This window comes from Sinohyriopsis cumingii, chromosome 6, assembly GCF_028554795.1.
Source record: "Sinohyriopsis cumingii isolate HCF-2022 chromosome 6, ASM2855479v2, whole genome shotgun sequence".
Classification (NCBI taxonomy): domain Eukaryota; kingdom Metazoa; phylum Mollusca; class Bivalvia; order Unionida; family Unionidae; genus Sinohyriopsis; species Sinohyriopsis cumingii.
Genome location: NC_142966.1, coordinates 152,629,765 through 152,644,755, shown reverse-complemented (window position 1 = coordinate 152,644,755; position 14,991 = coordinate 152,629,765). Strand labels below are relative to the sequence as shown.

At 36.5% G+C, this 14,991-nt stretch overlaps 1 protein-coding gene across 2 annotated transcripts in view; it reads right to left on the bottom strand.

Annotated features, from left to right (window-relative positions):
* The window catches only part of LOC149798283 (rho GTPase-activating protein 6-like), a 190,094-nt gene that overhangs the window by 30,307 nt on the left and 144,796 nt on the right, over nt 1-14,991 (bottom strand). For both annotated transcript variants that reach the window (XM_089963427.1, XM_089963426.1), the window contains one exon: nt 6,912-7,068. In XM_089963427.1, coding sequence (XP_089819553.1) covers nt 6,912-7,068 — 157 coding nt within the window. The remainder of the gene's footprint in view (nt 1-6,911; nt 7,069-14,991) is intronic.

Here is a 14,991-nt window from a genome sequence, read left to right as displayed (position 1 = left end):
CCCCGGAGATAACAAAATCTGCGATAATTCGGAGGGGGGGGGGAGGATAACAAATCTGTGACAAGTCTGGAAAAATTGGGGGAGGGGGGGTTTACAGGTGCGTATCAGATACCGTTAGTACTCACTTATAAGTTGAGTCCAACTGCAAACTGCACAGACCCAGATCAGTAATGATGCGTCGTCAGATCTGGGTCTGTGAAGTCTGTTATGAGTAATCAGTAGAACAGACATCACAGACCCTAATCTGCAGGCGCATTATGCTACGGCAGATCAGGATCGTCGATGTCTGCAGTATGACTCGACTTGAGTATACTGTAGAACTTATATTTTGAGTTAACTAATATTGATAGTTTCGACCCACAGCGACACATGATAATCGCATTGTGGGTTCGGAGATGAGAAATAGGCACGATGCGCCATCCGCAATGTCGTAAGATGTCACCTGTATGCTGTGAGATGCATCTAATGAGTGCTGCAACTAAGAAGGTCTTGGAATCTTTTTAGAGATTGCTGTTTATACAGAGAAAAATTTGACCTTTAACTCATTAACTCCTGGCGCCGCGTTTACGCATCGGGAGGTAGTATCCTACTGCCGAGCTCTGTAATGTCAAGGTCATGTATGATACCCTAAAGTGGGTGGTATTATAGAAAAGTAGACAGATGTAGCTCTACAATGATACCAAATAATATGGACGTTCTAATTGCGCTACAAAATACAGAGAGAAAAACCAAATTTTTGGGACCCGATTTTTCTACCCAAAATTCGCCCGTGGTCGGAATCCGATTTTGTGTCCGGACTTGAGACATTTTGACCTCAGATCTAAGGCAGACTGGTCTGAACTGCACACATATAGGTGAACCTTTGCAAAAAGTAGAATAAGATAGGCATTTGGAATAAAGAGTGGTCACGATACGAAAATGATTGGTCCGTTAGGCAAAAAAATGTGCGAGCAAATTAGCCAATGAAAAACGATGTTTCTAACACAACTAGGCATTAGGTTATTAGGTGAACAGAAAATCGTTTGGAAGTCGATGTATTATGATGTATTCAGAAATAGCCCCCAAAATGTGTTTCTTACTCGCATTTCAGGAGAAAACGACACAAACCCTCCAGGGGTTAATGACTTAATTGGAAGAAATTTACCATTTGTCTAATATCTTTGTTTTATGTGCCATTCGGTGGCCTTATTGCAACATTTTCATTTTTTATAATTAATTTATTTTTATATCATGATGGTTATTTAAGTAAGATTGGAATATTCTGCCTACCTGGAAATTTTACAAGGTCCTATAAACTGCCAGTTTTGCTCATCAATGAGCCCTTAAACCCTACACACACACACACACACACACACACACACACACACACACACACATATATATATATATATATATATATATATATATATATATATATATATATATATATATATACACAAGTGTATAATTTATTTATACTATGTAACAGTGTCTACGTCATTTTTATGTTGCATGTTGATGCTTAATATACCATCTTATATCTAATATAAACTTTCACTGTCAGTACTCTGTAAAGTATTGTGATGAATTGCAGCCTAACAGCAGCATGCGATTTAAGATAAGGAAACGTATAAAAAGGGATGACGAACATAATATGGTACATTACAGAAGTAAAAACGAAGATAAAATCAAATAATTCTTATCTTTCCTATCGTGTCGATCACTATTTATTTCGGGTACAAATGAATTTGATATGGGAATTTGTTATGTATATAACAGTGTGATTTTGGAACTTGGGGGTGGGAGAAAAATTATATCACTTTTGTAACTAATATCTCCCGATTAAGACGTACATCTGCTTTTATGTATGTTATTCAAAACTGTATTTCCTTACGTCTTCTCTCTCTCTCTCTCTCTCTCTCTCTCTCTCTCTCTCTCTCTCTTGAACTGGTATATTTTTTGCAGTTAATGAGGTGCCATTAAGAAATGCCCTTTTCTCTAATTAGTTTTCAACATGAATTACGGAAACTGTCAGTGAATGAACTGCATGACATGCTGCTATTTGTCCCTCATTAAACTCCATGATAAACGGTACGCCTTTAAAAATAAAAATCACAACCCCAAAAATAGTGAATAAATATAGTAATAACGTTTCTAAGTAGCAATTTTAACTTTCATCACAGTCGTGTGTGAAAACGATGGACAAATCATGTGCTGATTAGTGTTGATTTTAAATTGAAATTAAGTGACAATCGAAAATAGGATGCAGCGTCTTCTACCAAACTGCAAGCTTGCCAAGACCATACAAAAATTCACGTTTGAATGTTAAAATAAACAAATAAAGAACGAAAATCCTCACATGTAAACTTACAATTACTGAATTCTTTTGCTTAAAGATGTTACGCTCTGAAGTCTGTCAGATATAACCACATAAATGAAATGTGTTAACAAAAATAAAAATATCTTCATCTACATAAGAATATTCCTTATTTTAACATTATAAGTATAATCTAACTTAATGAAACATTGCTGTCCCAAAATTATTGTAAAATGTAGAGCTTATTGTTTCTATCGATGTAGAAATGCAGCTATTAATTGCACCGAAAATCCAAGCAAATCGACGGTTTTGAACTTGAAAAATATGTGATAAAAATTAATCTGCGGTATTTTTTAGTACATAAACGTAAATATTTCACTCGTGACAATATAATATTCCCACTTCACTCGTGAAATATTTCCGTATATGTGCTAAAAGTAAACGTAGATATCTTCTATGTACTCAAAACTTAAGTCTGTATATTACTTGAACATGTTCAGGACAAATATCATCCTTTATAGTTACCAATCCACTGAATTCAAGAACATATTTTGTACCAAGCAGCAAAAGAGGTCTTGTGCATCTTCACGGCACAGAAGAAAGATTTCTTCCTTTAATGTGTGACAAATTTGTTACGACAGTCTAGTTTTTGAGAATATAATGACATTAAGGGTGATATTACATCCCAAACGGAGTTTTTTTAAAAGCAAACAAAAGGCAGTTATCCCTTTCTAACCCATTTAAAAACTGTCTTAATTTTTTATAAGAAGATTTTCAATTTCTGCTATTTTTCTAAACAAATTAAATATCCTCCACAAAAACCGAAATTTCCGCCTTCAACTCCCAAAGTGGATGATACTTGCATGGTTCTCTTGTCATTGAAAATTAGCAAACAAGGACGACTAAAATAACATCAACTTCGGTCAAATGATACCACAGGAAACACACTTGAAAAAGCACCCAAAAATGAGATAAGGACATATGACTTTATGTGTCGTATGGACGCACTTTTACTATTTTTACTATGCAGTGTGACTGCCTTCTGTTCTTATTTCCTTTTCACCCAAGCTTCGCCGATCAGGTTTCCTTTAATATTAATTTAGGAAAAATAGAAATCTGAATAGGACTGGAGTAAATTCAAAAAGCCAGAGTATGAGATTATAATTCATGCCAATAAAATAATTCCCTACCTATGGCAAGCGACTCTTTGGCCAAATGGTGAATATGATATGCGCGACGACAAAGAAAACCAGTTCGGGTTAACTTTAGAAAAAATGAGAATTCCTATTTCAATAAGTATGCATGGTCAAAAGTACGGGAACTCCTATTTCAATAATTATGCATCGTCAAAAGTACGGGACATGATATTCATTTCGTATTAGCTATGCCAGTACAGCACGTATGATATTCATTCCGTATTCTATGTGCATGGTTCCATGTTCTGCAGAATTAGGGAAACTGCTTAACTTGTAAGTCATATGAAAAATAAAATAGTTCAACGTAAGATGATCGGCTGTATTTCTTTCGAAAGCTCAGTTAAGTCACATAGAATATTTTATTTTTAAATGTTACTGGATATCAAATGAACAAAGACAAGCAACGTTAGACCCCTGTGAAAGACGATCTCAGGGGACAGGTTGTTATGTAGCCTTCGCGTTTAAAAATATATTCTGCGGGTAGAGCAGAAGAATGAAATGCTGAAGCATCAATTTTATATGACGAATTTGCTTACGAAGGAAACCATGAGGGATGACATGACAAAAATGAAAAGCAAAGACTTTTACTAAATTGATGACTCTAACCAGAAACAGTATGACACAATTTATAAAAGACATTGTATCCTTCGTGAAACAACATTTTTTATTTAAAAACAGCATACACTTTGCTGGTTATATCAGCCATTACGTCACTGCATTTTTTCACGGTTTTCAAAATTATTCATCTTAAAATAAAAATTAAATTTAAAATCCAGTACGAAAATAATGAAAACACTGAAAAAAGTACGGAAAAAGATACCTCAAAGTTAGATTAAAATGACATTTTTTAAAAGACATTTTGTGAGGAATGATGCAGTGTTAGAAGAATGATGATGACGTATACCGATTTCGCAAAGATCGTTTTTAAATCAGACTTTTCTAGAAACACGCAAATTCCTTACAACCGTGTCGCGAATTCTAAATCTTCTACATGTGTGTCTTGTAAAATCACCAGGAGGGCTGGGGTCGATATTAAATACTCAACCTTATTATTAAATGTCTTTTAGATCGAATTCTTACGTGCGCTATGTCAGCACAAGCTTGTAATAGCTAATATTCAATAACGTGTATTTATTGGTCCAAATTAATTAGTTCTTAAGTAAAATCAATATTTCTTACGGTCGATGGGATGAAAGAAGATTTCTGCAACTAGGCTGATCTGACATGTCTTCGAAAGAGGCTAGTGCTTTGAAATCTCTTTTATGCTTAAGGTACCTCTAATGAAATACATCGACAACGCAAAAACTAATTATTTTACAACGCTAAAATGTTTGTCTTCAGATAATGTAAATTATACAAATATGAAAACAATTTTTGAGTAAATAATGTATTTTGTGGTGTTATGATTTGCAAGTATTCAGGCAAAAATGTGAAATATTGTCGAACAGTGAGAGAATAAAAGGATATCAATTAAATAGATCGAAGGAACCAGATCCTTCTTTATTTCATTTTCATGGTAAAAGAATGCGGTATTTAGATATGTGACAAAGATAACTGTATCGCTGCTATCACTAAACTCAACGCGTCGCGGAAGAAACAATGTAGATTACCATTTCGAAACAGGAAACTTTTAATTGTTTGTAATCTGTAAATAAATTTAGATGACACTTCAAATGATAAATTCGTGATTGTTTCTATTCTCTACGCTTTTGGAAACAGAGAAAAGATAAACCATGTATTTACACAGACCAAAGTTACTGTAACTTCTAGAGATATGTACGTAAATTATACCCATATCAAAAAGTTTAAAAAGAAGAAAAACGATGCCATGGTTTGGGTTACATTTGAGTTCCAATTTTTTTCCCTCGCAAGTAAAGTATGAAACTTATGACAATCACAGGTGTATTTGTGATTATATTAAGTCAACGAATGTAAATATTCATGTTTCGAGATACTGGTTCTTGGTCCATAATTGTGTGACCTTCATGATAAGTATTGTGGTTTACAAATAGTCATGTACTTTCAAAACGCATCACATAGTGAATTCCACTTTCATTTAGTTTGTTAGTACTCATGCATTTAAATAAGTATATCCATGACCGCTCTTGTTAATATTCATCTAAGAGTGCTCTTGTTAATATCCATCCAAAAGAGCTCTTGTTGATATTTATCCAAGAGTGCTCTTGTTAATATCCATCCATGAGTGCTCTTGTTAATATTCATCCCAGAGTGCTCTTATTAATATCCATCCAAGAGTGCTCTTGTTAATATTCATCCAAGAGTGGTCTTGTTAATATCCATCCAAGAGTGTTATTGTTAATATCCATCCAAGAGTGCTCTTGTTAATATCCATCCAAGAATACTCTTGTTAACATTCATCACAGTGCTCTTATTAATATCCATTCAAGTGCTCTTGTTAATATCCATCCAAGAGTGCTCTTGTTAATATCCATCCTAGAGTGCTCTTGTTAACATTCATCCAAGAGTGCTCTTATTAATATTCATCCAAGAGTGCTCTTCTTAACATCCATCCAAGAGTGCTCTTCTTAACATCCATCCAAGAGTGCTCTTGTTAATATTCATCTAAGAGTGTCATTATTAATATCTATTAAAGTGCTCTTATTAATATTCATCCAAGAGTGCTCTTCTTAATATCCATCCAAGAGTGCTCTTCTTAACATCCATTCAAGAGTGCTCTTGTTAATATTCATCTAAGAGTGCTATTATTAATATCTATTCAAGTGCTCTTGTTAATATCCATCCAAGAGTGCTCTTGTTAATATCCATCCAAGACTGCTCTTGTTAATATCCATCTGAGAGTGCTCTTGTTAATATTCATCCAAAAGTGCTCTTATTAATATCTATCCAAGCGCTCTTGTTAATATCCATCCAAGAGTGCTTTTGTTAATATCCATCAGAGTGATTTGTTAATATCTATCCATGCGTGCTCTTGATAACTCAAACTGATATTACAGTTCGTAAACGTTACGACCATAAGACTTGTCTTGCTTCCCAAGATACGTTCAAGAATTAACACATGACACTATTGATTTTCACTCACCAAATCTGACATCGAACTACAATGGGATATCAAACTACGATGTGATGTCGAACTTCATTGTGATATCGAACTACAGTGTGATATCAAACTACAATGTGATATCAAACTACAATGGGATATCGAACTACGATGTGATTTCGAACTTCATTGTGATATCGAACTACAATGGGATATCAAACTACAATGGGATATCGAACTACAATGCTCTATCTGCATGTAATCTTTCTACTTAAAAGCTTCTGTAGACCGTAGCATTGATCACCTTTTGTAAAAGTAATGTTAGAAAGCTTTTGATTGGAAATACAGTGCATTCACTATGATGCAACAGATTAAATCTTTTACAATAAGACTGACTCACCTTTCGGAGTAACGATAGGACAGCCGAGATTCATTGACTGAAGCCGTGACAAAGCTATTTTCTGAAGGGCAAGACGTTCCGCTTCTGACAAATGAAGAAGGCTCACTGGCCTTAGTGCTACGCGTCTCCCGCTGACACTGCACCACGTGCAGTTGTCCTGAAAACAAATAAAAATACTAATAATAAAGACAAAAGGAGAAGAGGAGGTGGAGATGAATTACACCAATAAAGCTTTACTTACTTAATGAGCAATTATTTAGTTTATGACAAAAGTTATTCTTTGGCAACAAAATATTTATGAAAATATAAGCCGAAACTGATGTCTACCATGGCGATCAAGCGGCATTGGGTGGGCTACACATGAAAATATAAAGATCCATACAATTTAGGAGTCTGTTTTTGTGCTTGTATTTTTTTCTTCTTTTTCTTTTTCTAAATCACAATTTAGTCTTTCAATACGATTCAATAGGGGATAATGTTGATATAGTCCAATATGTCACATTTTAGTATTACCACTCAACACACAAGACAGGCCTAGCAAGAAACGTATTTGTGAATGTTCAAAAGAAAACTTTGTTTAATCAGTGCTTTCAGTCAGAGTAATTGTTGAAATGTCATTGTTTTATCAGCTTAAAATCGTAAGGCAACGTAAAAGTTCTAATGGAAACTATATTTTACTTTTAGCTGTTAAACTCTTTAGAAAATGTATCAGACGAATACGGCCAAATTAATTTAGAAAAAGTATGCGGATGAATACGGACAACTTACTTTAGGATCAATATCAGATGAATACGGCCAACTTACTTTAGAATAAGTATGCGGATGAATACGGCCAACCTACATTCATTTGCCTTCGAACTGTTTGAGATCAAAACCTTTTAGAACGAGTACAATTCTTTGTATGATACAGAATCTTTACATTTCTCAACAAAAATGTTTTCTTGCACTGCATTATATTATCCAACTATTTCTTTCTTTTTTAGTGTTTTTGGGGTCTACCTTTTCAATGTCTTTACATTAAATAAGAGATAACACTGAAATGGGTCGGCAAATACGGAACTGCGGCTGCCTTGCGCTTCAAGTTGACTTAGTGCTGCAACACGCCATCGAAAGAACAATCAGAACCGTTCAGCTGACACCTGATCAGCAGAAACCATTCAAAATCAATCAAATGTATCCGTGATCTTGTGTCTTCCGCGATAACTAAAACTGTTCTCTTCAGAATGAGAATAAATAAAACAGCACCCAGGCGATGTCTCAATGAAACAGATATACAGATGACTACAACAAAAATCTACAAGGTTAGGAGGTGATAAGGACAAAACGATTTCACAAGAATAATGATTCCTGAAACATTTAAAAACTTTAGCTCACACAGAAACTGATGCTAGGGAATAGATGGGTAATCTTTTGTGTGTATAGTTTTACAATAACCTCACTATTATATCGTCCTATCACAGTTATCTAATATCCTCTGTCGGGGTCCCGGGTGGCGGAGTGATCTAAGACTCACCTTCGCAGATCAGTCACACGTCTCATTTCTGTTCATGTGAGTTCGAGTCTCGTCTCGACCAACGTGAATGTGAGAATGCTGGCCAGTACTTTCCCGTTGATTGGTGGTTCTTCCCAGGTTCTTCTTCCGCCGATACTACTGGCAGCCATATATAGCCTATCATTGTCCTCAAAAATTGGCTATAAACCCAAAACAACAAACCAGTCTGTTATATCTCTTCGTCGCGGCAGACCCTCTGCGGAATCAGGGATCTAGAATAGGACTCCAGCGCCTTCTGGTATGTCGTAGGAGGAGACTGATGGAGAAAGGAGCTGCAGCGACGCAGTGGTTACCAACCTGAACTCGCGACCAAAGTGGTGCGGGCTTGAAACCTACATCAGATCAGCCCAGGTCGCCTACAGCGGTGTGTCCTCGGGCAAGGCAATTTTACTCCGATTGTCCCAGTATTAAATAATACACTTGTTTTGCTGTGCTATACAATTCAGTAAACAAGCCAAGCCATGTTGAATTATAAATATAATAAAATATATAACCTTAATGAATTCTAAAACTGTTGTCAGCGTTTTCTGTACCTATTTATGTAAAGTCTCATAAATTCATCGGAGAAATCCTCTTCTTCAGCACATGTTATAAGAAATCTAGGTATATAATTGCACGCTAAATAGAAAAAAAAGAACAATTTTCCAATTCAGGACAAAATGCTTATGTTAGTAAACTGCGCCGGCAGATCTGGGTTTGTACCATTTGATAAGAGTAATCATCGAAAAACAAACAACATAGACCCTGATCTGCATTTTGATATGGCAAAGTCATGATCTCTTTTCTTTGCAGTTTGAATCGACGATACATACGGCAGGGTAGTTGATCGACAATAGCCATAATTCTGTCTATAGAGACAAACCCCACGGACCCATATGACAAAATTAGATGTGTGTGTGTGTGTGTGTGTGTGTTTGTGTGTGTGTGTGTGTGTGTGTTTATATTATTTTTTAATGTAGCTTTAACACTACAATGTCTGCAGTGTGGCACTTTAAAGCGATGCCTAACACTGGGGCATCATGCCGCAGACATGTAGCATCATGTCCCACCCAGTCGCATTATTCTGACACCAGGCCGACCAGTCGTAACACCAACCTCTTAATGCTGAGCGCCAAGCCCAGTAGCTGCTCGTGCCATTCTTAAAAGACTTTGGTACGATTCGGCTGGAGCTAGATTTATGAAATAAATGTTTACATCAAAATGCATCAGAATATTTTCGTTGGTTCTTGAACCACGCTGTTTCCAAGCAACGTCGCATGAAACGATATAAAGTTAATCAGCAAGGGTCATGAATTATGTCCAAAATGTTGCCAAGGAGACAAAACTAATAAAAGGCAAATTTTGGTGTAAAAAAACAATTTTCCTACTTAATTCCATCAAATGTGTCGAATGAATCTTGAGCTATACCGACTGCAAACTAAAATATGCATGACAACCACCATAACTCAATCGAATGCAAAGGATACGAGACTAAACCCACAAATGACTCGTGCAAGTTTACAAGACAATATTTGTACCAAAGATGCGTGCATCAGATCTGTACTGTCAAATATATAAGAAAATGGTGAACGGTTTCTGAGCGATCTGATGTAGTGTATGTTTAAATTAACGGGGAAAAGAGCAATTAGATCCTTCAAAATTGGACATGTAAAGACGAAGCCTTTTAAACGGTACATGTACATGGAATAGGCAGTGAAATGGATCTGAATTATTTATCAGAGATACAGAGCTATTCGGGTTACAAAACGTGTGAAAAAAAAAGGACTGATGGATTGATCAGCAGACGTGAAGGACAATGGGTGGCTGATTTTAGTCGAATTGGCCAGAAATGATAATTACTATGGGACCCCGCCTATTGATGTCGTAGTCCTGAAATGCGAAATGAATACTTTTGTTCTTAGGAATTCTTCAGTAGCCATAAAATCATGTTGGCAAGTGCTACATGTAGCTTCTATATATTGGGGTACTGACGCTTTAAAAAAAAATACATTTTTAAGTAGACTTTACAATAGCCACGTGTCTTATTTAAATAAAAAGTGCTCGTGCCATCATTACCCGCATAGGATAAAATTATCCTTGCCGAGTTGTTCGTCGTTGTTCCCTGGCAGATCAGGGAAGGTATTATCACGCTTAAAATCACAAATAGGACAAACGATCAACCAAAACATATGCGGATCTGGGTCTACGCTTTTTCACAGTTTGTTGCCTCTTCTACGTAAACCTATTTACATTTTTCTGCCTTAGTTATGTCGATCACTATTGGAACAACAAAAGAGACATCCAAGCTCGCGAGAAAAGCATCAAAGAAGCTTTAAAAATAGGCTCGAGACTGGAATGTGGGAACCGTTTAGATTATCGGGTTACTGGGTCAGTTCTGATGAGTTTGGCAAACCATCAACATTAAAGGGCAGAAAATGCCATCAAAATGTGTTTCCAAGTGCTCTTCTGTAAATTAAAGTACCGTATCCTTGTTTATAAGACCAGACCAACTGCACAGACCCACATCTGCCGTCCCATAATACGCCGGCAGATTTGGGTCTGTGACGTTTGTTAGGAATAATTAGCAGAATATAGATCCTGATCTGCAGGTACAGTATGTTAAGGCAGATCGTGGTCTTTGTTGTTTGCAGTTTGACTCAATTTATAAGCGAGTAAAGAAGGTATTGCTTCAAAGACCAAATACCAAGTAATCGTAGCTGTCAAGCGTAATATATAGCCTCTAAACAAAAAACCTATGTTGCACATTGTAGCAACACACACACACACACAAACGCACGCACACACTCATGCACATACACACAGGGTATAAACTATTGTTTTCTCCTAACAACGACCAATCCTGACACCAGGCCGACCAGTCCTAACACTAACCTCTTAATGCGAGGCAGCTGCAAGTAACATTTTTATGTCTTTGGTATGACTCGGTCGGGGTTCGAACCCGTGACCTCAAGCATCCGAGGCGAACGCTCTAACCACTTAGACGATCGAAAATACTTTTTAAAAATAGGATCAAACTATACGCGACCGAGCTCTTTATCTGTCAGTGTGCACTGCAGTGGCGTCGTGGGGGAGGGGAAATTGCCTGCAGGCGCCAGGCGACGTTGACTCATGTCTTGAGTTTTATTTTTACAGCTGAAATTTGTCATAATATTTGTCTTTCACCACAGTCTAAAGGGGGGGGGAGGGGCAATTCTTCAAAATATAAATATGGTGTTGTGGGAGAGGGGAGGGGTCGATGAGAGATGTTGACAACTAACACAAAAAAGGCTCTCTGTAACAAAGTTGGGGCGACGATAAAGAGAATTGATCCTGGATTGAAACACCACTGGTGCAATGCGCTTATAAATCGGGTTGTGTGTTTATCATTTGTCCTAGTTAAGTTGTATGTATACGATCGATATACATGTATTACCCAATACTCCTCTATGCATTGCAGAGATTAACATTTTTCCCTGCTCTTCTTCCAGTTACATTCCACGAGTGGATATTGTGGCACCTGTTATAACAGAGGGTAAACAATTTCTGTAGTAAAAGATATTAACAAAGTGAAGGACTGCTATAATTGGATCACAGGTGTGAGCTCCATCTACAGTTTGATAATTAATATCAATACAACACTAGTTTATGTATAACTTATCAGACACGCAATCCTAATTTCTTAGATCAACTGAACCTTACACAGATGAATTGAATCGTGCACAGATGAACTGACCAAATCTATTGCGTTAAGAGCTAGTCTAATATTGTGGCAGATCATTACATTGCAAAGAGTATGTTGTAAAAGAAACTATAACACATAAACTGTTTGAGTTTCTTGTCAAACAATTATCTTTTTATTTGTTTATTTATTTATTTATTTATTTATTTATTTATTTATTTATTATTATTATACTCTTCCGGTGTCGCGGGTTTGAACCGCGGCCGAGCCGTACCAAAGTCTTTCAGAAATGCTTCGTTTGGCGCTCAACATTAAGAAATTAGTGTTAAGACCAGTCGGCCTGGTGTCAGGATAATGTGACTGGGTGGGACATGATGCAACATGTTTGCGGCATGATTTCCCGTGCTGGACAATACGATAAACTGCTACACTGCAGACATCGTAACGTTGACTAAAATTGTTAAAGCTACGCTAAAAAAAATACCACAAACTTGTTGTTGTTGATGTTGTTTCTTTTGCGAATCTAAAACAGTTCATACTTTTCGCTTTCTATGAGAAATTTTTCTTATTTTTTTTTCTTTTTTTTTTTTGCATTTTTTTTTCAAGACCTGATACTACATCAGCTGGATTCGTCCATGATTGTTTTGTTATCATTGATTTTTGTAGTATTTGTAACACATTCATTGACTGAATCAAACATAGAAAATTTTAACTAAGTGCCTTCCCAAGGACACGCAGCCAATCTAAACTGGCCTGGACGGGTATCGAATCCAGGACTCTTTTTTCGCGGTTTCCACTTCCATAAGAATCTTCGTCAGAACAATTTTATGACAGTTTATACTGATGAGTTGCATCAGGATTAGTTTGTCTCATTGTGTTCATTTTGATTTGATCGATGTGATTTGAAGAATTCGAACTTGAAAAAATACAAGAGTTGCAAGTTTAGTGAACTTTATTTTCCACGTCTTATTTTCATTATATCGTTCTAAAAAAGTTTATATTATACTCTTCCGGTGTCGCGGGTTTGAACCGCGATACGCTCTTATTGAATCGGAAGTGATGTGGAAAGAAACTCACTTGGAAAAGATTTGTTCGTCTTCCCTAAAACAGAAAATCCTGATCACCTTACTATTGTTATTGCACGAAACCCTTACCACATGATACCCCAGTCAACAACTGACAACTCCTTACTCCTTAATGTCGTGCAAAAACATTTCTGCATCCATAGACTGATGTTTCTGCAGAACAATGGGACAGTGGTAGCGGTGAAGAATGTGACACCAAAAATTAGGATTTTTGTCGTTCTTTCTTTTTCTTGTTCGTGGGATCTAAAGTTTGCGAGATTGTAACAAAGGTGTCGCCGACGTATATGTAGCTACAGGCTAAAATGGATACTACCTATTAAGACTTCATAATAGACGTGATGTGAACAAAGGTGTTTTGAACAGGAAATTGGGATCAACTTCTCTTTCTCTCTCTCTCCATATCCATCCAACTACTAATTCCATCGATCCATCCATCCAATTTTATTTCTGTCTGTCTGTCTTTTTGTATGTAGGTCTGTTTCTTTGCCTATTTTCTAATGGTAAATATTTTTTAAAAATTTGAGTTATGCGTATCAGGTATTTCATCAATAGGAGAAAAAACCCGCACTGTTCATTACCGTACGGACCAAGAGCTTGATATGCGATATAATCACAAACTGCAATTGTATGAAACAGTTTTCCTATTAGCTAATAGAGAACATTAATAACGTGTTGAAAAAGCTTTACTGCATCCCTTGCATGGAATATTATGTTTACATAGTTTATACTCCAAAAATGTGACACCTTGAACTCGGGTAAACGCTGTTTAGTAATTTAAAAGATATGATAGGCTCTCGTATTCTTATCCATCAGAAAATATCGATGATTTTCCAATACTTTTAAATATATTTCCTCGATTGAACGTATAAAAGAGTGCTGTATGCGACAAGCCTACCATGGACATTCCATGCTTGACCTGATGACCTGACGTCCACATATCACGCTTGACCTAAAAATACCCAGTTGCAAAGCAAAACAAAACAAACAAGATCTGAACTTCACATTTCATTGACAAAATGCGCATCTCACACATATTTGATTTACATCAAATTATAAGCAACTTGCGGTACTGAAGCAACCTCTTCAACTGCAAATGGGGGAGGGCTTGGAGGCTAGTTTGGCTCAAAATTTCCATGAAACGGCATTTTTATTGGTAGGTGGCCCCATAATTAAGTTTTGCGGGGAAGGGTGCATAATTTTTTTTTGCTTCGCCTCTGGTTATGTGATAATTTCATGATTCTTGTTCTAAAGAAAAAGTGAAACGGAAAGGGGTAGGGAAGCAGGTCGATGGGAGTTCGGGAAGTCAGGAAGATCAAGAGTCATCCTGGTCAGGGAGAGGTCTTTAAATATGTATGCAGATCCGTCTATTTAAAGGTTTGCTGACGAACGCATCTATCATATTTTCTGTTTTTCTGTGTTTAACCTTCCAAATGTCTATTTGTGTGCTCTAAGGTTCTGTTTACACTTGCATGGTCAAAAAGCATATAAATGCATCTGTATGTAGGCTGGTATGATCCCTCCGTACTCAACGCCACATAAATTGTCATCGATTTAAATGAAGGCCATGTGATTGTTGTTCAGTTTTCCATATACTTGAACTTGTTTATAGGAAACTGATAAATACGGTTATGCAAAATTAAGGTCATGTGTGGGTCGCCAATGATGTTTTTGGTCATAGACGGACAAACAGGCCTGACGCATTTTCCCACACCCTTGATGTACTAGGTATGTCCTTGTAGTGTCCTAAGGCCAATCGCCTTGGTCATGTCAAAATACATTTACGGC